At 42.3% G+C, this 23,106-nt stretch overlaps 1 protein-coding gene across 1 annotated transcript; it reads right to left on the bottom strand.

Moving 5' to 3' along the window:
- Positions 1-7,402: 7,402 nt before the first annotated feature.
- ZFP28 (ZFP28 zinc finger protein) lies at positions 7,403-22,882 on the bottom strand. Its single transcript, XM_054588288.1, has 8 exons — positions 22,739-22,882; positions 22,234-22,325; positions 16,978-17,104; positions 16,757-16,852; positions 15,093-15,256; positions 14,263-14,374; positions 13,869-13,964; positions 7,403-9,882 (listed from the first exon to the last, which is right to left on the bottom strand). The coding sequence occupies exons 3-8, from the start codon at positions 17,009-17,011 to the stop codon at positions 8,177-8,179; spliced, it is 2,208 nt and encodes a 735-aa protein (XP_054444263.1). The 5' UTR covers positions 17,012-17,104; positions 22,234-22,325; positions 22,739-22,882; the 3' UTR covers positions 7,403-8,176.
- Between the last annotated feature and the right edge of the window lie 224 nt (positions 22,883-23,106).

Consider the following 23,106-nt stretch of genomic DNA (forward strand, 5'->3'; position numbering starts at 1 on the left):
TCTTGTCTATATCCAACTGCTCTTTAACACATTTCTTTACTTAAATACATACTTTGTTACTGACCTAATTTCATGATAAATGTATTCAAAATTTCATTTTCTTAGAATTTCAGCCATGTACTATTTTATTATCCGATTTTTAGTATTTCTTAATTCTCATTATTTTTAAATCCATTTTAACAATCTTTAAATCAGAGTATTTAATCCATCTACATTTAATGTAATTATTGATATGGTTGGACTTAGGTTTATCATTTTGCTGTTTTCTTAACTTTCTGCTTTAGCTGCCCTTGCTCTCCTTTCCTGACTTCTTTTGAACTAGTATTTTTTAGAACTTCATTTTAATTTATTTTTATTTTTTTGAAGATTTTATTTCTAGAAAGAGAAGGGAGATAAACACCGATGTATAAGAGGAACATTGATTGGCAGGCCCCCACAAAGGGACCCAGGCATGCGCCCTGACTGGGAATCAAACCAGCAACCTTCTGGTTCACAGGACAATGCCCAATCCACTGAGCTACACCAGCAGGGATAACTGATTTTTAGATATAATTCTTTGCATTTAATATATTTTACATTTATGCTATCTTCAGTATATTTTAACGGTTGTTCAAGGAATTATACCTCCCTAACTTTTCAATGTACCTGAAGTTAATACTGTACCCTTTCTTGATAAATATAAGGAATTCAAACATATATTTCTACTTATGTACCTATCACTGATGATATATACATATTACATTTATACACACTATAAACTCCACAACACTGTTATAATTTTTACTGTAACAATCATGTTTTGAACAGTTGGTAAAAATTGAGAATGCTAGGTTTTAAAATTTTTACCTACATATTTACCACTTCTGGTGCTCTTCATTCCTTCTTGAAGATCCAAGTTATCTCAAGTATTTACTTCAAGCCTGAACAAACTTCCTTTATTCATGTCATGTAGATTTGCTAGCAATAACTTCATGGCCTTTGTTTATATAAAAAAGTATACACCACCTCCATTTTTGAAGGACATTTTCTCTAGATATGAAATTCTAGGTTGAAAGGTTTCCTTTCTTTTTTCTCTCCCAATTGTCCCCTGGCCTATGTTTCTGATTATGAAAAGCCAGTCATTATTCATATCAGTGTTCCTGCCTGTAATGTGTCATTTTGTTTGGCTACTTCCCAGGTTTTCCTTTTATCTTTGGGTTTCAGCAAATTAATAATGAAATGCTCAGCTGTTGTTTTCATTGTATTTATCTTGTTTTGGGGGTTTTATGACATTTTTGAATGGGGAAATATGTATCTTTCACCAAATTTAGGGAACTGCTGAACATTATTCAAGCGTATTTTCTATTTCATCTCTTTTTAAAATTCTATTTGTTAGAACTTTTGATATTATCACACAAGTCACTGAAGCACTATTCATTTTCTTTCAATCCTTTCTTCTCTATATTTTAATGTACTTCTTCCAACCTCATTGACTCTTTCTGCCACCTCCGTTTTGCTGTTAAAACTACCCAGTTAATATTTACATCCAGATGCTGTATCTCTCATTTTTAGAAATCCCATATCCAAAATATTTTTATTCATTGGCAGAAAACCCTATCTGCCCATTCACTAGTCCCACACTTTCCTTTATATCCTTTAAAATTATAATTGGGGATTTAACAGTCTTGTTTACTAACACCTATATCTGGTTGTCTCAGGATTGACCTGTTGCTTTTTCTCTTGTATGTGGCTTATGGTTTGTTTTTTCATATATTTAACATTTTTTTATTGCACAGATGTCATGAAAAATTAATACATGTAGAAAGATTGTTACGTTCCTGTGAAGAGTGATGACTTTTGTTTAATAAAAGTTGAACTTGGTTGAACTCAACCTCCAAACTCGCTCCTGAGTTAGGTGGCAGCTGAAGCCAATACTTAGTTCTTTGAGCATTAGCTTGAATGCTTGGAGTTATGTACTTGTGTATATAAGGGATTAGCCAGAAATTTTGGAATTTAAGTCCTGATGAAGGCTTAAAGAACGGTGAGAAAAAGTCTTAGAAATTAGAGTACCGAGGGTTCTTGTTAGGTAGTGGCAGAAAGTTTAGCCACCTTATTATTTGCAGTTAATGTGGGAAGTAGAACTGAGTCATCTAGCTAAGGAGACTTTCAACAATGTATTGAAGATTTCTGCTTGTTTTTTTCCTTGCTGTTTATAAAAACATGCAAAAGGAGAGAGAAAAATTGAGGGAAAGACTGTTCACAAGCCAGGGCTTGATGGTTTTGAAAATCCATAGCCTCCATTGATGGCAGATAATGCTATAATCAATAAATGGCTTCTAGGCAAAGACAAAATCCACGGTACTGCTAGGAACTGGTCTAGAGAAAAAACTAAGAATGTAACTATAAAATCTTTTGTTAGAACCTTAGAAAGATCAAAGTTGGTATTTCAGAGTACTATTTAGACACACAAAGGCTCTGGAAAGAGTGTAAGGGGACCCTTAGAAATACTCTGATCTACATGATGAGGCCTCTAGGAATTTTTTCTCAATGAGATTCACATGAAATCCACAGTTTCCAAGAGAATTAGCTCAGCACATGCACAGCCAACTTGGAGCAACAAGGACAGAGATGGTACAAAATTAAGAGACCACTGGATTCCCAAAATTCAAATGCCAGTAAGCAAGATTAGGAAATGATTGAGCTGCCAACTCATGGCAGCATGAAGAGTCCAGAGGGCAGAGAATTATTCCTAGGCCATGGGATATAATCAAGAATTTCTGAACATTTTTCTGGCCAGATTTCAGAATTGCTATGTACGAGTGACCTCACTCTCTTGGCTGGGGGAAGGGGCAGCAGACAATGTCTTACTTTCGAAGGTCTGCAGATCAAGAAGAACTGTATTTAATAAACCTTATATGCTTCATAAGCACCTGGACCTGATTTAATTGAAAAGGTTATTGGCTTTGACCTGATGCTGAGAGGAGACTTTGGGAGGCCTTAGAGCAGGTGAGTGTATTTTGCATGTGGAAGGGACACATATTACTAAATGGCTACCTACCACAAATGACAGACTGTGGTACGTAGCCATTAAGATGGTTACTTCAATGATTCTCGCCTCCTGTTATTGATACCCTTTCATAATTCATTCCCCTTGGAAGTGAGCTGGGTCTAGTGACCCACTTCTAATTTACCAAATACAAAGACCAGGAGATGTCCATTGTAATATAAGTTTACAAAAAGATTCTAGTGCCCATCTTGGGTACCTTCTCTGGCCTGCCCACTTTCAAGGAAGCCAGCTGTCATGTTGCAAGTTGCCCATGTGGAAAGGAACTGATGTGTCCAGCCAAGAGTCAGTGAGGACTTGAGGCCAGCCAACAGTTTAAATGAGTTTGGAATATCATGCTCCTCAAGTACAGTCTTCAGATAACCACAGACTCCTAAGAGACTGTGGGAGTCAGAGGTGCCCCGCTAAGCCACTTATGGATTCCTTACCCAAAGAAATTGTAAAACAATGTATGTTTGTTTTAAGCCACTAAACTTGAGAGTAATTTTTGCACAATAACATACTATCACAGCTTGCTCTGATTCAGTGAGTTATTGATAAAATAGGGACTCTACCTGCAGTCAAAAGTACCATGCTGAACAGAATTACAGTAGCTGGTATTATGATTAAAACCCAACTGTCATTACCGTAGCATATATAAATTTATTTTTCACTCACATAATGACCCATTGCTAGTATTCCTGGGTGACTCAGGGCCCAGAGTTCTTCCATCTTGCTGCTTCACCATTCCATACAATTAGGTCTTCTTCTTCCCGCTGGACAGTACATGCTCTTTTTAATAACCAAGCCCTAAGTGACATACATCACTTGTATTCAAACCACACTGAAGAAAATTAACTTAATGGCCACAACTAAATGGAATAGTGGCTGAGGAGTGTAGGATGTACCTGGGCATTCCACATTCCAGAATCCATTCCAGACAACAGAAAGCACAGACTTTTGGTGGTCATCTAGTCCTTTCACAGACATCATTAACCAATACATACTCAGGATCTTGGAAAATAACCACAGTATGGACTTGTGGCCACTGGACCTGCTGTAACCTACCTTAAATAAAAATCCCCCCATAAACCCTCACTCTGCATAACAGAAACTAAAATCTTTTAGGAATTCAAGTGGAAACATTCATAGTGATTTTATTACAATCATTCGAGAGTACTCAGTCCCCTCTCTTTGGACTCAAGTGGATGTGGGACTTGAACACCACATCATGGAGTGTTTTTAATGAAAACCCCAGTGCAGTCTCAACCATAAAGATCAATTATTAAGTGCAGTGGAAATATCAGGTATCACAACATTCTTGGAGTTACAAGGTTTATTAGAACCATTTCACTCTGCTCTCATGGTTAACTGTTTCCCTGTAATTAAGCTATTACAGATGCGAGAGTTCAATACCCTTTTCAAATGCAATCGTTCTCATGAGAAGACCCAGTACCTAGATGACAAGGCATAAGAAAAACTTTAAGATGTTGGTGGTTTTTTTCATTTCAAAAGAACATGGAAAGGATACTGGGCCCAAAATGGGATCCTTGCAAAAGATGTGTTAGGGGCATGAATATAAACGATCCAATCCAGCATTATAAACTCTGGTCCTTATATATTACGCAAATCAATTCTTAACCATCTAAATACATTTCCTAAATTTTTGATGGTAAAATTAGTAGAGGATAACAAATATTTCTGGATGAGATTAATCCCTCCCTATCTTTCTTTCAAACTATAGGTCATCTTAGATTCAGATGCTGATTACCCACCAAGCAATAATGGTGGGACTAGAAGAGCAGACTCAAAAATTATGTTTCCTGTCACAAAGAAGGTATGGAAAGAATTGGTAGGGAGGTTTCTTAAGGTTTGAAGGAGCCAAAACTTTCTAAGATGCATGAATCCTTTGTGGCAACCCCATTTCCACCTTTCCCAACACTTCAGTTTCACTTAAGAGGAGTGGCAAGGTTGGGAATCCAGTCAAGTAACATAGCTCAGCAACTGCCTGGATCTACTGCTGCATCTGGCTTCCACCAATGGCAGCACCGTGATTAGAAGTGGTAAGATGATTCCCAACGAACTAATAAAAAGGCTCCAATTTCAATGTCTTGCTTAAAGTCAGAATTCCGAGAGGCCTTCTACTTGTAATTATCTAATTTCACTGGAAAGAAGCATCACAAACACTTTGGAACTAGCATGTCGTAAGAGCTATCTAGCCCCTTATGCAAAATGGGCTTATGACCTGCTGTATCATGAATACCTTTCCCTAGTACAAAACAGGACTCCAGGTCTGTGTTTTGATCTAGCTCGTCCAAAAATCAGTCCTTAACACTCTGCTTCTCTATAGTCCGATGATCATTCTCTAGTACCACTTCCTATACAGGGTAGCTTTCTTTGGTTGAAAGATAACTCAAGTCAGAATTAGAAGCTAAATATTGGAAGAATACCAGGTGCCTTGCAGGTTTAAAGAAAAGAACAAAACTAGGATGTGAGAAAGCAGAAATCATTTTAATGGATCAGAGTGATAGGCAGAGAGGGAGAAATCTTTAGGCTGCTGCCCAAGGATGACTCAATTACAACTACTCCTGGTCCAGGAGTGATGTTTCATATAGTTAACAGCAGGTACCAGTAAGGGCCTCAACCAATCAAAATGAATACTGACGGAAAGAAAGCATCCCTTCAGGCCACACATAAAGCCAAATATTGACCTTACTCCTGTCCTCAGGTCTGCAGTCAAAACACAAAGAATGGAAAATCTGATTGCCTTAATTGAAGCCTTTTGACTGGCAGTTTACCAGAACAACACAGAAGAAAGTGAAAGTGTCAATCAAGTGTGTTAAAGACAAAAACAAATTTCAATATATACACTGAAAAATATATATACAAACATGCAGTTGTATATACATGCAAAGATATATATATTCAATATTAACTTTGATGCTATGACTACAAGATCATATTACAAATAAGTTTGTGCAGATCACACGTATTTCATTGAATATATTGTGGATGGAAACCTCTCCAGAGAAGCACACATAGAACTTACTCTCCTTCTACTGACTGGACAATACAGTGTTGAATAATCACAACTTGGCAGGACACTGAAATCCTACTTGTCATAATTAAAACAATGCTGCAATAAAATGTCATTTAGATCTACCTATTTATTCCAATGGAATTCCTAGGTCTAGAATTACTGTTTCAAGAAAAATGCATATTTATAATGTTGATAGGTCATGTCACATCATGTTCCAAAACGATATGAGAAAAATTTACACAGCTAATGATGATCAAGTACCTGCTTTCCCACACTGGTAACAGTTCTTGGATATTCTCCAGATTTTAGACTTTGATTCATCTGAGAAAATTTAATTTGTAATTTTCTGGTTAGTGAGGTTAAGCAGATCACAAATTTTCTTTGCTTGTTTGAATTTGTCATTTGTGACAGGCCTGCTGGTATGCGGTCAGTTTCCCCTGCACTGCCTTGTACATGTAATAGCATTTGTTCCTAAATAGCATAGGTTTGTTTTTTTTTTAATGCAAGCTGTATATATTTTCTGTCAATTAGCTTTTACGTCTTTTTGGTGTCTTTACAATGCCAAAGTTTAAAATCTTTATATAGGCCAACTTATTTTCTTCCTTATGTTTTCTAGGACTCCATGTTCTACTTAGAAAATCCATCTGTATTATATACCATTGTATAATATTTCCCTGGAAGGTGTAAATGTGTGGGGGCTTGTTTATTTTTTGGAGGGTAAGTAATGTACTGTCAGAACATCATTTCTCCCCCAAACAAAGTCTTTTTATATAACCAAAATCACACATGCAAAGAAACTTATTTTTAAAATGTCCAGCTCTGATCTACAAATCATCTTTCCTTATGTGTTTTCAAAACAAAGTAAACATATGCTACTGGAACTCTGTTGTGAAAAACAATTTACAGATATTTTAACAATGTTGAGTATTTCATCTAGAAAAATATCTTTTCATTGACATATTTTGTTTAATATGGTTTCATATTTCCTTTCACCTTTATTTATAAATTACTTGACAGTTTTCCTTGTTGACCTCAGAGTTGTATTTTCCTCAAGGAAATAATTAAAACCTTTTGTATATTACTTCTCTGTGATAGAGTAAGGGCGAGCAAACTTTTTCTGTAAAAGGACTGGAATATTTGAAGTTGTGCAGGCCATACTGTCTCTGCTACAGGTACTTAACTCTGACTTTGTAGAGTGAAAGCAGCCAGAGGCAGTATGTTTAAAAAAAAAAAAAAAGAATGTGGCTGTGACCTAATAAAACTTTATTTACATACATTAAAATTTAAATTTCATAGAATATTCATGTTGTCATAAAAATGTCATTCTCTTCACTTGTTCAACCATTTAAACATTTTTAAACAATTCAGATCATCGGCCATACAAAAACAGTCAGTGAGACTTCAGCCATGAATCAGTTTGCAGAACCCTACCTACTCTTGATGAGTGCACCCCAGGTTAATGGTATTTTGAGAGTTAAACAAAATTCATTTATGAGTCCAGGTAACTTTCAATAGATTAAATCTTGCCAAATTTTCTAATTCTTGAATAACATGTCTGTACTTTTAACTTTGTTCATATGAAGCTTGCATTTTTCTGACTGTTCCGGGTGGCCTACTCATCCATATTCTCTACATACTTTCTGAAACTGTTGTCAGAGGTAAAGTTCAGTTTCCTCACCAAGCGCACCTTACATTTATGCAGATAAATTGGAAAATCACAACACTAACTCAACATTATGGAATCAAATTTTAAACCAACATAGGCAAAGTTTCATTGACAACCCAGAACTCCTGTTCCTGGCCTGTTCTATGCATCATTTTTCTTCAGAGGTAACTATGGTAATGCTTCCATGTCCCAAAATAATGTTTTGAAAAGAGCTAAAAAGACTCAACACTTAGGATGGACAAGGCACTGTTTTAGGAGCATCTTAGGCATTAACCAGTTTAAAGAATCTCAGTGCATGCTTTCACATGAAAAGTTAAGGAATTACACTTATGCCTAAATCAATCTGACTGCCATGTTGAAAACAAACTTGTAGAGGACAAACACAGAAGAGCAGAGAGACCAGTTCTTAAACAGTTGGTGTAGTCTAGCTGAAATAATGACATTGAAACTATGGGGATGGGAATGAGGATGGGTTCCAGAGATATTTGGGAAAAAGATCCACAGGACTTGATGTAGAGGGTAAAGAGGGGCGAGTTGATGACTCTCCAGCATGAATTCGCTGGGAAGCGAAGTGTGTACTCTGTCTGAAGACTTTTCTGCTTTTCTTATGGTTATAGGACCTCTCTCCAGTATGGACTCTTTTATGTTGATTAAGGTGCCCAATTTGGATGAAGGTTTTCCTACATTCCTTGCATTCATACGGTTTCTTTCCAGAATGAATTCTCTGATGTACACTAAGAGACTGACGATGGCTAAAGGCTTTGCCACATGCACTACACTCATAAGGCTTCTCTCCAGTGTGACTTCTGCGATGACAAATAAGGGATGACTTTGTCTTAAATGCCTTTCCACATTCAACACATTCATAAGGCCGTTGCCCTGTGTGAAGTCGTTGGTGTTGAGTACAGGATGAGTTGTCACCAAAGGCCTTCCCACACTCAATACATTTATAGGGCTTCTCTCCAGTATGAACTCTCTGGTGTTGAATCAGGTGTGTGGTCTGGCTGAAGGCTTTCCCACATTCCTTACACTCATATGGTTTCTCTCCTGTGTGAGTTTTCTGGTGCTGTGCAAGGTGAGCCTTTTGGGTAAAGGCTTTACTGCAAACCTTGCATTCATAGGGCTTCTCTCCAGTATGAATTCTCTGGTGAGTGGCCAGCTGGGAACTGATACTGAAGGATTTGCCACATTCCCCACATTCAAAGGGTTTCTCACCGGTGTGAATTCTCAAATGACTAGCAAGGTGTATATTTTGCCTAAAAGCTTTCCCACATTCTTTGCACTTAAAAGGCTTCTCTCCAGAATGCACTCTTTGATGCTGAGTGAGGGAGGCGTGATGGCTGAAGGCTTTTCTACAAACATCACATTCATATGGTTTCTCTCCAGTATGAATCCTTTGATGAACAGTAAGGGATGAGCCATACCTAAAGGATTTGTCACACACATCACATTTGTACGGTTTCTCTCCAGTATGAATTCTCCTATGTTGATTAAGTCCTATGTGATCACTGAAGGCTTTCCCACAGTTGACACATTCAAAGGGTTTCTCTCCAGTGTGATAATATCTCCAGTGACGAATAAGAGATGTGTTCTGTATGAAGGCTTTCCCACATTCAATGCACTCATAGGGCTTCTTGCCAGTGTGACATCTCTGATGTCGGGCAAAGGAGGAGCCATCGCTGAAGGCCTTTCCACACTCATTACATTTATAGGGTTTCTCTCCAGTATGAATTCTCTGATGAACAGTAAGAGATGAACTCTGGGTGAAAGTTTTCTTACATTCATTACATTTGAAAAGTTTTTTTCCTGCACAGATTCCTGCATGTTTTGTTATGACTGTATTTTGGGGGAAACTTTTCTTAACTGAATCATGATTCTGAACTCTCTCTTCTGAAATGTCCAAATGGAACCATCTTCCAGATTTGGTATACGTACGCTCTCTTTCTTTAGAGAGGGTTTTGTTATTAGTGATTGTCTCTTCCCTGAATTGTGTCTCCTGACCTACCAGCTTCCTTTCAAACACACCCTCAGAATCCCAATTTTCTCTGAAAGTGGAACATTCCACATTAGCGCTTAAAGTTCTGTCTGTTACCACTTCAGCAAATAAATCCTGCTTTGGAAATAATTCCTGGGTCTCATGTACAGATTGTTGGCCTGAAACATATCAAGAAAACAAATATTTCCTTTATCATATACTAGAAAAATATACGCTAAAAGGAAAATTGTAAATGAATTCAGTAAATGGTGAATTAAACCACATAAATTATGCATTTCTAAAAGCTATTGCATTTAAACATGCAGCTTATAATGTATGTAAAAGAGACCCCAGACTGAATTCATACAGGAACCTTAGAAGACATGAGTAGAAAAAAATATATATGAAAAATTGGTTACATATCAGAAGAGTAAAGATCTGAAAACACATTCTGCAAATCACACCACCTAAAACTACACTATGACACGCACTGATTTTTAACTTCTCTCTCACTGTCCGTCCATCCTGCTTTCGATGTCAGGGCAGTCATCACATCACAAAAGTTGTTCCAAAAAACATGCTAAAGCACAAGAGACCATACTCAATGATGTTCATGAGGAGTATCTGAAAGGCCAATTATTCCCCTACAATAAGAAAATGATGCTTCTGTAAACCACATTTTATTTGAGTAATTTCAACAAAACTACATTGCCAACTGATGGCCATGGCTCAGTGGTCCCATAAAATCATTTTTATGTTTGTTTACCTGCTTGCGTCCACAAGCCTGACAAAATCTTCCCTTCTTTCCTGGCTAGTTATTGAGGATAGGGTCTTGTAAATTAATTTCTCATTCTGAAGAGACTGTATTTATAATGATAACTCTTAATATTATATTTAATTATGTCCATATATACTACTGGAAAAGTATACAGCCTAGCTCAGTCTTGAACCTCATAGGGAAGAGTGAATATATCTGCAAATCCTTTTGCCAAAACAGCTTGCATATACCAAAAACTGTTCATATGTAGTTATATCTTAATAAATATATATAGATGAAATTGGTATTGGGGGGATGATACAGAGAGACAAATGTCTGGAAAAAGATGATGATAAAAAAGAAAAGAGGAGAACGTCTTTTTTTAAAGGACAAATAAACACTGAAAACTTTCCTTCTTAGATCAAAACAAGACAAGGATGCGTGCTTTCACAACTTCTATTCAACACTGGTCCGGGTATTCTAGCCAGAACAATTAGAAATAGAAATAAAAGGCATCCACATTTGCAGATGACATGACTTCATATACAGAAACCGAAAAGAATTCATAAGCTAAGTGTCAGAGCTAATAGTAAGTTAATTCATCAAAACTGAAGGATACAGGAGCAACACACAAAAATCACCGCATTGTATATACTAAGAATGAACAATTTAAAAAGGAAATTATGAAAACAATTCCATAAAAATTAGCATTGAAAGAAGAAATTATTTAGGAATAAATTTACCCAAAGAGGTGCTAGATTGATGCCAAAAACTATCAAACATTGCTGAATAAAATTAAGAAGACCTAAATAAATGGAAAGATACCCTGTGCTCATGGAAAGGAAGACTTTATGTGCTCAGAATTAGAAAAAGAGCAAGAAAAGAATTAAACAGATAAGAGAAAGAAGGCCAAACAAATTTGTTATGTGGTACCAATGGGAATAATGTATCTATTAGTAAAAAGAAAAACTATGAGTGGAAAAAGTCAAAAAAGTAAATCCTTCTATTAATGAAGATACCACCCAATTTAAACTACCATATAGCAAGAAACATCATGCAAACTTACAGACCACACAAAACTAAGAAAAAATGTATCATATTCACAAAACAGGACTTGTACCCACACTACATAAAGGCAAAAAAAGGGGACCCAATAGAAATGTGAGTGATGAGTATAAATTCATGTAATATGAATTCTAACTGGATTTAAATGTATACACTCTCAACACCACAAGCTTCTGGGAAATAAATATTAAATAAAACTCAATTTTCATCGAATATCTTGGCAAAAATTTTAAAAAACCAACCAACCAATTACTATTGGTGAAGATGTCTAGAAATGGGTTTCTCACATATTATTCACCAACAGTACAGCACCATATCCATGAAACTTTAAAAATATATATATTTTGATCATGCAAAGATGTATGTGCAAACTGGACTGCTTTTATTGTAAGTAAAAACTGGAAAAGACCTAAATGTTCAAATGTCCTCAACAGTAAGGCAATTAAGTGAATTTTGGTATACCTATATATTGTAACACTAGACAACCATTAAAAAAAATAAAGAACTACATGTATCTAGTTTCTAAGGACACAAATAGGAGAAATCGTAAAAGAAGTAATATATAAGACTATATAAAATTTTTCAAAGTTTTACATATCACACTTTATAAGGCCTAATTAAAACAAAAACTCTCATTACCATATGTAAACAACAGTTTGGGATAATACATCAAAGAATTGGTGTATTTATGTAAAAAAGTCACTGCGACTGCCCTGGCTGGTATGGCTCAGTGGATTGAATGCTGGCCTATGAACCAAATTGACTAAGTTCAATTCCTAGTCGGGGCACATGCCTGGGCTGCGGGCCAGGTCCCCAGCTGGGGGCAAGTGAGAAGCAACCAACTGACGTTTCTCTCTCTCTCTCCCCCTTTCTAAAAATAAAAAAATATTTTAAAAAAAAGCCACTGGGACTTGGAACATTTGTGACACAATTAGAGAAATGGGTATAAATGAGAAAGATTTTATACAAGGATAAAGATAATATCCAAATTTAGAGAAAATAGTCAACTCTTTTCATAATTTAAAAAAATAACTTTAGGCTATAATCTTTTTCCAAACAATAAGCATTAAAAAGAATATACATTTTTAATCCACACTCAGGGACATTCTTACATTGCTTTTAGAGAGGAAGGGAGGGAGAAACATCAATTGGTTGCCTTCTCTCACACGCCTCAACTGGGGATCAAACCTGCAACCTGGGTACGTGCCCTGAGTGGAATCAAACCTGCGACCACTTGATTGACAGGATGATGCTCCAAACAACTAAGCCACACTGGCCAGGGCAATAAGCAAGGGTTTTCATCAAAATACCCAGTGCTCTGAGGAAACAATTAAATCCATTCTTCTTGTCATCACTAGAGTTGCTGAATGCAAAGCAAACTTTCAGAGCCTAGCCGGTATTCAGATTCAGGAACACAGCAATCACTAAAACATATAATTTTCACTTCCATAAAGATTCCTACTGCATGTATATTTTTCATGTCAATAAATGTGAAGTAACCTAATTGATTATGTACAACCTGGAAGGTATGTGAAAAATATCTGTATGCACGAGGGAATATACACTACAATTCCCACTACATTAAAAAATATCTGTTCATCATGACTTGAAAGGGGTCAGTGTTGCCTTGTTAACATACTGTGTTTACAGGTCATCCAGACAGGTGATAAGATTATATTTTCTACAAGCTTTTATTTTTCTTAAAAAAATTTCTTTTCCTTCTCTTGTGTATCAAACGAGAAAGACCCTCCACTGATGCTTTCTTGCCATTCAACTTCCACTTACCCTGTGTGACAACAAGGTTGCTCCTGGGATCCTCTCCTGTGCCCCTGCAATGCCTTATTGAAAATGCTGCCAGGTCTACTTCATGCCAGTTACCCACGAATATGTCTTATTCTCACATTCTGACATCCCTCCCCCATTAGAGTAGTGGTTTGAGTGACATATGCGTAAGTTTCCTCTCTCCAACCACCTGCCAATGCCAAGCAGCGTGGCCAACTTGTGGTTCTTACAGGAATGAAGGCATGAAGTGAACAGACCTTTGACCATGGAGGGGTAACCCTTTGGTAACAGATCAAATGCACATCGGGTCAGGAAAGGTCACTGGAGGAACCAAGCGGCTGATGCCCGTCTGAGTGGCTGGGAACAGGAGGAATGCTACCCGGCAGGAGTGCCACGGAAGGAGGAGGAAGGAAAATAATTTTGAAAGGGCAGACCTCATTTTCTCTGTAGCCCGAGAGGACGTGGTAGGGTTTTTCTCCGGCACGTCAGTGAGGACTCGGCCCCGGGGAAAGCTACATCTCAGCTGTGGTGGCCTTCCCAGGCCGGGCCTCCCGCGCTCACCTGAGAGCATGTCGCCTGTCAGCTCTCTCTTCACCAGCCATGGCTCCTTCCCCCGGTCCAGTACAGACACCACATCTGGCCCAGAAACACAGCGCCCTGCATGCAGGAAAAAACAGGGGGTCCGCCCATGCTCCTGGCATTCCGGAGAACCAGTCCCTGGGCTTTGAGAGAATGGGATGTTACAGAAGAAGCGGGGAGGAAGGCAAGGAGTGCCCGACAGACAGCAGGGACAGGGCTTCCAGCATAATGATGGTACCAACATTCAGCTCTGCCAGGGGCAACTCTTACCTTAGGAACCTAGAGCAGAAACTCAGCGCACACTTCAGAAGACCTAGCACGCGCACACACAATTTGGAACCGAGGAAAGAAAGATCTGGGGGAGGGACAGCCTCACCTGCCGCCTCTAGGTCGGGCTTCTCCCAGATCACACTCTCATGGAAGCTCTCCCGAGCTGGCCCTAGCTGCTGGGAGACGTTGGTGGCCATGTCCGCGATGGTCTCCAAGCCCTGAAATGGCACAAACACATTTTCTGACCAAACCATACTCATGAACCTCCAACGGCTCTGGTGGGCTGGGCTGTGTCTACACACTGAGAATTCTAGGTTCCAAGTGATTTGGGTCACATAATGATTGTGCCTTGTCACAACACATAAGTTTTGGGGGAAAGAAAGAAAAACGGGAGAATCTGTTCCTGCCATGGAGAATTTATAATTCTGTAGAGGAGAATGAGCTTACACACAGTATCAATTTTCTCATGCTGACTGACAGCTGCCCCACATTCAATACACATCACTGGGTAAGTCCGCAGGCTTTTCCTCTCATATGAAACCGCTGACGAAAAGGAAGAGTTGCGGCCCTGCTCGAGGTTCCCTCATGTTCACCACACGTCAAACGTTTCTGCTCTCAGCAGACTTGTTACGAATGAATCCCCCCAGCTTTTCCCATGTTTCTCCGGGCTGCGTGCTCCTCCTCCTGGGGGCCAGCCTGTCTGCAGGGCGCACTGTGCTCAGAGGGCTGGCATCGTCTCTATTCTGGGATGAGTTTCTTAATACAGGACACTGTCTTCTCGCTCTGACTTCTGCCCACCCTGAGCCACCGAAACAAGGAAGCCGTGCCTGCAAACCCTCTCCTCTGCCTAACACCCTGCTGCAAATCTTGCAAACTCTGCCTCATGCAAGTTACCTGGGAACATCCCCTCTCCGTTCCATGCACGGTCTGACTTACCGGCTGCCTCTCGAACGGAGCCCCACAACCCCAGCGTTCCCCCAACGTGGAGCACTGCGCACGGTGGCTGGCGAGCCTCTCCATCAGCACAGCCTCGGACCATGGGCCTTCACATGCGTCCCCCTCAGCAGGCAACTCCGCGGCCTCCAGCACAGCCCGCCAGTCTGAAAGACAGCAAGACAGTACGCACCGGTTTCACTATGGATCAGAATGAAGACGACTTCCCGAATGTAATCAGATGAACTAAAGTCCTCAGGAGAACACGTCATTCTGAAAGCATTTCCCTGACTAACCAGCCTTACATTCCCCAATTTCTGCCGCTTTCATCCTAAATGTATGAACTTTCTCGCCGAAATGCTGACCAAGCAGGGCACATTATGCTGTTAGCAGGAGACTGAAGAAAGAAACCAAAGATCAGATGAGAGAGCTCACAAAAATTTACATCTACGATAAAATGTGGCAAATACAGACTAACAGGGAGGGGAGGCTACAAAAGGAAACACTGTATAATCCTTACCTGGGCTTATTCATTTCAAGTTGCTTTGACACTTTCTCCATTTTATCCAGCAAAAATTTCCCCTCTAGCTCAATATGTCTCCTTTATTACTAATAAAAATGTGATTAAACACGAAATTTAAGAGGAAAACTTTCACAAAAACACCCTTGCAGTTCTGCGCCCCAACAACACACACGAGCCATCGTCACTTGTCACTGTCATCACCCATCCTGTCGATACCACGGTCCCTCTGAAGCATGATTTGAAAAGAGGGGTCTCACAAAATTCTCCAGCCTTTGGGAATCCTCGCCATTTCCTGTTACAGTAACGTCCAACAGATCTGCAATTCTGACTTCCTGTCTTACTTGATTAATTTGTTTTTCCAGAGATAATGCTTTGATTGATCTCTCTGTATTCCCTAGTGGTACAAATAGCATCACAATATCTGTAAAAACAGTCCAGCAAGTCAGAATCACGTTCTTTTCTTCTGAGAGCAATCACCCAATCTCGTGCTACCTGTCTGCACCAGGCAATCGACGTGAACCCCAAATCAATTATGGCTGGGCCCAAACTCATCTCCTAACCTTATTCTAACAGTGTGCTAAAGGCTCTAATCCCCTTTTCCTGGCCTGAAAACTCAGAATGCATTTCTTCCTCCTCTTAGTCTCTCTTCCACTTATCACATGCAGGACGGCGATTTCTACTTCCCTGAGTCACGTACAGGCGTGCGCTGTCTCCCCTGGGAGGTGCTGATTCTCACCGGCAGACACCAACCAGTACCTGATGGCTGTGCTCAGAGCTGACACCCAGGAAGGACTGGTTTTAAAAAGTCCATAAATCAGTCATTTCATCAAAAAGAAGTAAGATAGTAAAAACGACATAAGAGTCAGCCAAAGATTTCTGAACGAAAGGAAATGACTATGTAAGTCTGAATATCAAAGGGTCTGAGTGAACTGGGGAAAAAAATGGACCCAGACTGTAGGAATAAAGTTAAGTCTGGAGGAAGGGGGGCAACGTGGAGGTAAAAACCTGGGGAGTCTACTTTCAAGAGGACTTACTTTGCCCTCCAGGCCCAGAGCTTGGGAAGAGCTTGCTGATGAGCCTGCATGTCTGTGGCTGCTGAGATGTGACTCCCAGCAGCTCTCCCACCTGGGTCCCCCATGCTCACCTGGGCACCGGCCTCTGGTCAACTTCCTCTTGGCCATCCAAGGCTCTTCCCTTTGTTCTAATGAGGAGATCATATCGGGCTTTGAGAAACAAAGTCCTAAATCCATAAAAAGAAACAGGAGGTGGGTCTGAGATGGGAGAGGACTAGATGCTCAAAGCGTGACAATTCCAAGTTACGGGAGCGGACAGGGAAGGTGCGAGAGAGGGCGGGAACACCCTTACCCAGAGACACCAGGTTCCTGTAGTTCTCCAACATCACATCTCTGTACAGGACTCTCTGAACACAGGTCAGGCGTTCCCACTCCTCCTGGGAGAAATCTACGGCCACATCTCCGAACGTCACCAAGCTCTGCAAGGACAGAACCACGTTATCCCTCAACCAGCGCTCGTGCCCCTCACGACCGGGGGCTGCTATGGACCAAACTGTGTCACCCAATTTGTATATTGAAGTGCTAACCCCCAGTAACACCAAGAATAAGGGATCAGAGGGGTGACCATATGGAGGCAGCAAGAGGGGGTACGCACGCCGAGCGGGGAGCCCTCAGGAGAAACCAACCCTGCCGGCACCGTCATCTTGCATTTTTAGCCTCAAGAACTGCAAGAAAAGAAACCTTTGTTGTTTGGATTCCCCTCGTCTGCGGCATTCTGTCTTGGAAGCCCTCCCAAACTGACATAGGGATCTAAGGGTGGCCTTGTCTTCATTTTGGGTAAGAGAATCTAGTTTAATCTCATAAACTCCAAAGAGAAAACAATGGAGACAGCCCCTGCCCGGGAGAACTGGCACATCCATGTGGGTGAAAAGAGGGACAAGCGAGAAACAGTTTCGACATCAATTCAAACAATAAATCACAAAGGCAAACTCTTCCACGCTCAGCGCGGGCAGAGCATTTTCCATGTGAAGACACTCGAGGGGCCTGGGGTCATCAGCACACGGATGGAGAAATAAACCTGGGCATGAACCTCAGAACAACACGACCAATCCCCACTCCCCACACGGGGTTCGAGGGCGTTGTGTGTGACTTCACTAGATGTTGCGTGTTCATTAAAACAAAACAACATGGTAATATCTGCAGGCAAGAGCCAAGAATGGCCCCTTGAACCCTGAGCCAAAGACGCACTCGTGCGCCCACCTGAGCGAGCTGGTCTGACACACATGCAGGTGGGCTCGCGGAGCACGTGGCCAGAGCAGAGGGACAGACCTGCAGGCTAAATAACGGGCAGGAGTGTGCATCTGGCCAGACAGACTCCACAGCAGCTCTGGAGCTGTTTGTGTCCATCTGCTGCTGACCCGCACGTCACACCGGCAATTTGCTAAATGTCTTTAATTTTGAAAACTGTGCATGGTTTAGCAGTAGAAATCGTCAAGCATCCTGGAACTCTAACATTTCAATGCACAGTGAACGAGGCCAGACACAGAAAGACAAATACTGCATGATCTCACCCCGATGTGGACGATAAAACAATCCAACGTACAGAAGAGAGGACGACAGTGGCTGCCAGAGGCCCAGGGGAAGAGGAGCTGGCATGTGATGGTCGGAGAAGACAGACTTCCAGGTGTGCAGGGTGAGTGAGCGCCGGAGACTTCCTACACAGCACAGTGCTCACAGCTAACAACAGTGTAGTATAAGAAGGCATATCTCATGTCAAAGGTTCTTACGACCAAAAATATTACACTGCCCTGGCTGGTGTGGCTCAGTGGATTGAGAGCTGGCCTGCGAAACAAAAGCTGCTGGATGGATTCCCATCACATACATCACATACATGCCTTCGTTGCGGGCCAGGTCCCTGGTAGGGGGCGCATGAGAGACAACCACATATTGATGCTTCTCTCCCTCTTTCTTCCTCCCTTCCCCTGTCTCTAAAAATAAATAAAATCTTTAAAAAAAAAAAATAATGTTATGCTAAATGGTAGGCGTAAACGTTGGGAGGTGATGGATTGGTTCCTGGTCTTGATGGTGGTGATGGTTTCATGGTGTAGACTTATCCTCAGACTCATCAAGTGGTACGCATTAAAAACAGGTAGCTTTTTACACATCAATCTTAACTTAAGTGATTTAATAACAAAAAAGTCATTTTATTGCAACTATTTCAAATTGTGTCTATTTCAGAGACACGGGCTCTCAGACACAGGCTGACGGGCTCTCAGACACAGGCTGCTCTCAGACACAGGCTGCTCTGTGCCTGTGACCTGCTGATAGCAGACGCGGTCACAGACTCCAGTCTTACGATTCTAACTGCTCTGGGGCTGGCAAGTATCGTACTTATTTTTTTCAAATATTCACTTATTTTTCAGACACTCTTTACTAATTATGTTTTAATAATCTTTATAATATGTTTACAGCGTCTTTACAGTAACTCTATGAGTCTTCTGATGCAAAAGAAAACAACGTCCATTTCTCTAGCGTTTGTTACCACATTGTCTTGGGCAAGAAAACCAAACGCGTGGGCTTCTAAACTGAAGCAGCTATGTTAACATTTTCTTAGACTTCCCAGAAGGATTCTTGTGGGTTTGATGATTTTTCCTTAATAGGAAAGGGTCCCTCTCAACTCTCTAACCCCACATGGGCTCACAAGGGATCCAACATCCACAGTGTATGTGCCTTCTTGTGGTGTCTGTCCATGCCCACAACCAATACCTTTGTTGTGTTTGCCAATACAACTGGTGTTTGCCAATACCTTTTACTGTAAATAACAATCACAGCTCAGGTGTTCACAATATTCCAGGCACACTTCCAGACGCTGACACATAAGCTACGTCATACCACAACAACCCCAACCACCCCAACTGCTGGTCCGATTCCTGCCCCCTGGGACCCGTGAGGAAGCAGAGCTATGATTGGCCCGAGATCGCACAGTCCCCTGCAGAGCCAGGACCTGAGCCTGGCAGTCTGGCTCCACAGGCCACGCGCTTCCCCTCCACATCACAGCCAGCAAAGTCCTTCCGCCAAGGGCTTCAGGGCCACAGAGCCTGTCTCAACCACTCCACTCTGCTCCCAGATCGGGAGCGAAGCCTTGGACAAGGAGTGGGCTGTGCTCCAAGGAGCCTCTTTGTGTGCACCAAAGCGTGACGTTCCCTGATTCCCACATGTCAGAAAATACTGTTCTTCTTTCAATGATTTTCAACCACTAGAAAACATAAAAACCATTCGCAGCTTCAGAGCTATGTATACAAAAAGAACTGGGGGCCGGAGGCGGCCGTCCCACGTTATGCACATTGTGTGGTTAATGAATGTCACCTAAGGGCGTGCCTGCAAATTTCTAAAGCAAATCACGAGGGTGTGACATGCCGACCACTGACACTCACTGAGTTCTGACTGGGTGCTGACACCTTACATGTATCAACTTAAGTAACCTTGACAAGAACCAGGAGGCACGTGCTGCCTTTATCATTTTCCCAGATGAAGGAATGTGGTCACCTAAGTTGCCTTATGGTTACACAGAGATCACAGCCTAGAGCTAGCATCTGACCCTGGGCAGCCCAGCTCCCTAGTCCATGCCTGTGACCAGTATGTGACCCTGCCTCTATTAAAAGGTTCCACGGTGACAACAGCAATACTGCTTGATGCCCATGAGCCCTGACAGAGTGACAAGGTCCACTAGACAACATGGCTTCCAGATGAAACAAACTTTCTCTACCTGACGATGGATCAACCTGCTCCATCCAGGAGATGCAAAACACTCTCAAACGTGCAGGCCCTATTCTTATCCCTGCCGCTACCACAGAGGCGTGGAGCTTCCTACATGGGTTTCACAAAGTCATACTACACCAGAGAAAACATGCACGTACACAACCTGCTTCAGCTGTCAGAATTTGATTAGGTCCTTTAACTTGTAATCTAAATAAAGATGAGAAAGAGCTATTAAAAACAAACAAAAATGCAAAAGCAAGTCTATCCTTACGGGAAAATATTTTGTTATTATTTTACAAGAAGAATTCAGCCCTGGCTGGTGTGGGTCGGTAGACTGAGCGCTGGCCTGCAAACTGAAAGGTCGCCAGTTTGATTCCTGTTCAGGGCACAGGCCTGGGTTGTGGGCCAGGTTCCCAGTTGGGGGCATGCGAGGCAACCTGGTGGTGTATCTCTCACACATCAATGTTTCCCTCCCTCTCTTTCCCCCTTCCCTTTTTTCTAAAAATAAATAAGTAAATAAACAAAAATCTTTAAAAAAGAAAACAAAACATGGCTCAAAATCATCTTACAGTAAACACTCCCTCATCTACCGCCAAGGTACAGCCTAACAGGACTGGTACAAGCACTTGCAGTCTGGACCCTTCTTGCTTCCACATTTTCACCACAAGGCTGAGAAGGGGCTAGGGCTCAACCCCTGTTTCTCCAGGGGCTGGCACGAGGTAAACACCAAACAAACCAGGTACGCCACATGGAGCGGTCCTGTTTCCCCCGAGGAGTACCTTTTGGCTTCCTCAGAGTCCCTCAAAGCAAAATAGCACAGGGAGGGGCTGAGTCACTTGGCCTACAAAGAAGGGACACTAAATGGGATCAAGAGGAAGCAACGAGGAAGGCCTTGGGCTACCCCACAGCCTATCACTCACTAGAATGGGAGGAAATGGGAACCAGCTTCCAGAACACGGCTCTTAAACTGAAAACTTTTAGCACCTTTATGTTCATTGCAGCGTTATCTACAATAGCCAGTCTGGAAGCAGCCCAAGTGCCCATCAGCAGATAAGTGGATTAAAAAAACCTGTGGTACATTTACTCAATGGACTATTATTCGGCCACAGGGGGGAAAAAAAAAAGTAATCTTACCATTTGTGACAACATAGATGGACCCAGAAGGTATTGTGCTAAACAAAGCCAAAAGAGCAAAATAAACAAACAGAAACAGACTCATAGATACCGAGAACAGATGGCTGCCAGATGGGGTTGGGGGCTTGGGTGAAAATGAATGGATTGCGCCCTGCCCTGTGGCTCAGTTGGTTTGAGCATCTTCCAGTACATCAAAAGGTCTGATCCCCGGTCGGGGCACACACCTAGGTTTCAGGTTTTATCCCCAGCTGGGGCACATAGGGGAGGCAACCCATCCATGCTTCTCTCTCGCATCCATGTTTCTCATCAATGTTTCTCTCTCTCTCAAAAAAAAAAAAGAAAAAAGAAAAAAGAAAGGCAGTACACATATCCTCAAGCGAGGATTTTAAAAATAAGGTGAAGGGATTGAGAATTACAGATTGGCAGTTACAAAATATTCCCAAGGTTGTACAGTACAGCATAGGGAATATAGTCAATAATGTTGTAACAACTATGAATGGTGCCAGGTGGGTATCTGAAATATTGAAATCACTTAATAAACCATATAAATGCCTAACCACTATGCTGTACACCTGAAACTAATATAGTATGTCAACTGTAGTCGGAAAATAAAGTTTAAAAATAACCTGAAAGTTTTTTTTAAAGAAAACAAGCATTACGCAGTCCTGAAAAGCAAGGCTGCATTTCAGAAAGGAGACAGGAAACATGAACTCACCTGGGACGTGGCTCCGGGTTCATTTCCTGTCGCCGCTGCCTCCTGCTTGTGCCTCTCGCGCTGGACAAGGGCGGCATCCCTGGAAGGCGGATCTGGGGGGCGGGGAGAGAAGGGGACGGTCAGGTCTATCTACCCCGCGTCTTGACTCACCAGCCTGGAGACGCTGCTTTCCTGCCGAGTCTCCCACCAGCCATGACCGCAAAAGGCTTCCGCAGGTGGAGAACCCAACACTCTGGCACCAGTTGGGTGAGGCCGGGTGTGAAGGGGCAGGTAGGACGTGGCCCTACTCCCCCTGGGACGGCCACGGAAGGGGCGGGGTATCGCGTCTCCGGGACCATGGAAACGGAAACGTCGGTCTGGTGAACCCGGCCAGTCCAGGTCGCTCGCTCCCTGCACGGCTGCCGTGATGCTCTGAATCACGTTCAACGTCCAGACTTTGGGTCCCCTCACCCTGAAGGGATGAGGTCGTCCCCGGCTACCCCGCCAGGCCACCTGTCACCCTCACCTCTCGTCTCGGGCCCCGTGATCACCGCTCGCCGCTGGCCCTGGGAAATGAGGCCGTTCCTGGAGCGCGGCCTTCCCCGTCCCCGGCGGATCAGAGAGGCCGGGAACGCTGCCGTCGCGCCTCGGCCCGGCCCGGGCTTTGTGCGGAGGGCGCCTCGCCAAGCCGGGGTCCCCAGCTTGCGGACCCCCGTGCCCCCGGCCACCCTCGCTGCCCCCCGCATGTCCTCTCGGGCACACCCGCCCAACCCGGGCACTGCCGGCCCCCTGCGGTCGCGTCCCCGCCCCGCGCGGACCCCGGCCGCCGAGACCACCGCCGCACAAGACTCGCGAGAGCCGGCAGCGCACCGCGGCAGGAAGTGGGCGTGTGTG

This window comes from Pteronotus mesoamericanus, unplaced genomic scaffold (genome assembly GCF_021234165.1).
Source record: "Pteronotus mesoamericanus isolate MK-2021 breed Mesoamerican mustached bat unplaced genomic scaffold, CSHL_Meso_final scaffold_128, whole genome shotgun sequence".
Taxonomy (NCBI): Eukaryota; Metazoa; Chordata; class Mammalia; order Chiroptera; family Mormoopidae; genus Pteronotus; species Pteronotus mesoamericanus.

Excerpts from the sequence above, each read along its gene's own strand:
- ZFP28 (XM_054588288.1), bottom strand. The coding sequence starts at position 17,011 with ATGTTGGAGAACTACAGGAACCTGGTGTCTCTGG. Across the intron at positions 16,853-16,977 it reads CAGGAACCTGGTGTCTCTGG|GACTTTGTTTCTCAAAGCCC; the intron begins GTAAGGGTGTTC and ends TTATGGATTTAG. Across the intron at positions 14,375-15,092 it reads CTCCGTTCGAGAGGCAGCCG|GGCTTGGAGACCATCGCGGA; the intron begins GTAAGTCAGACC and ends GTGCCATTTCAG.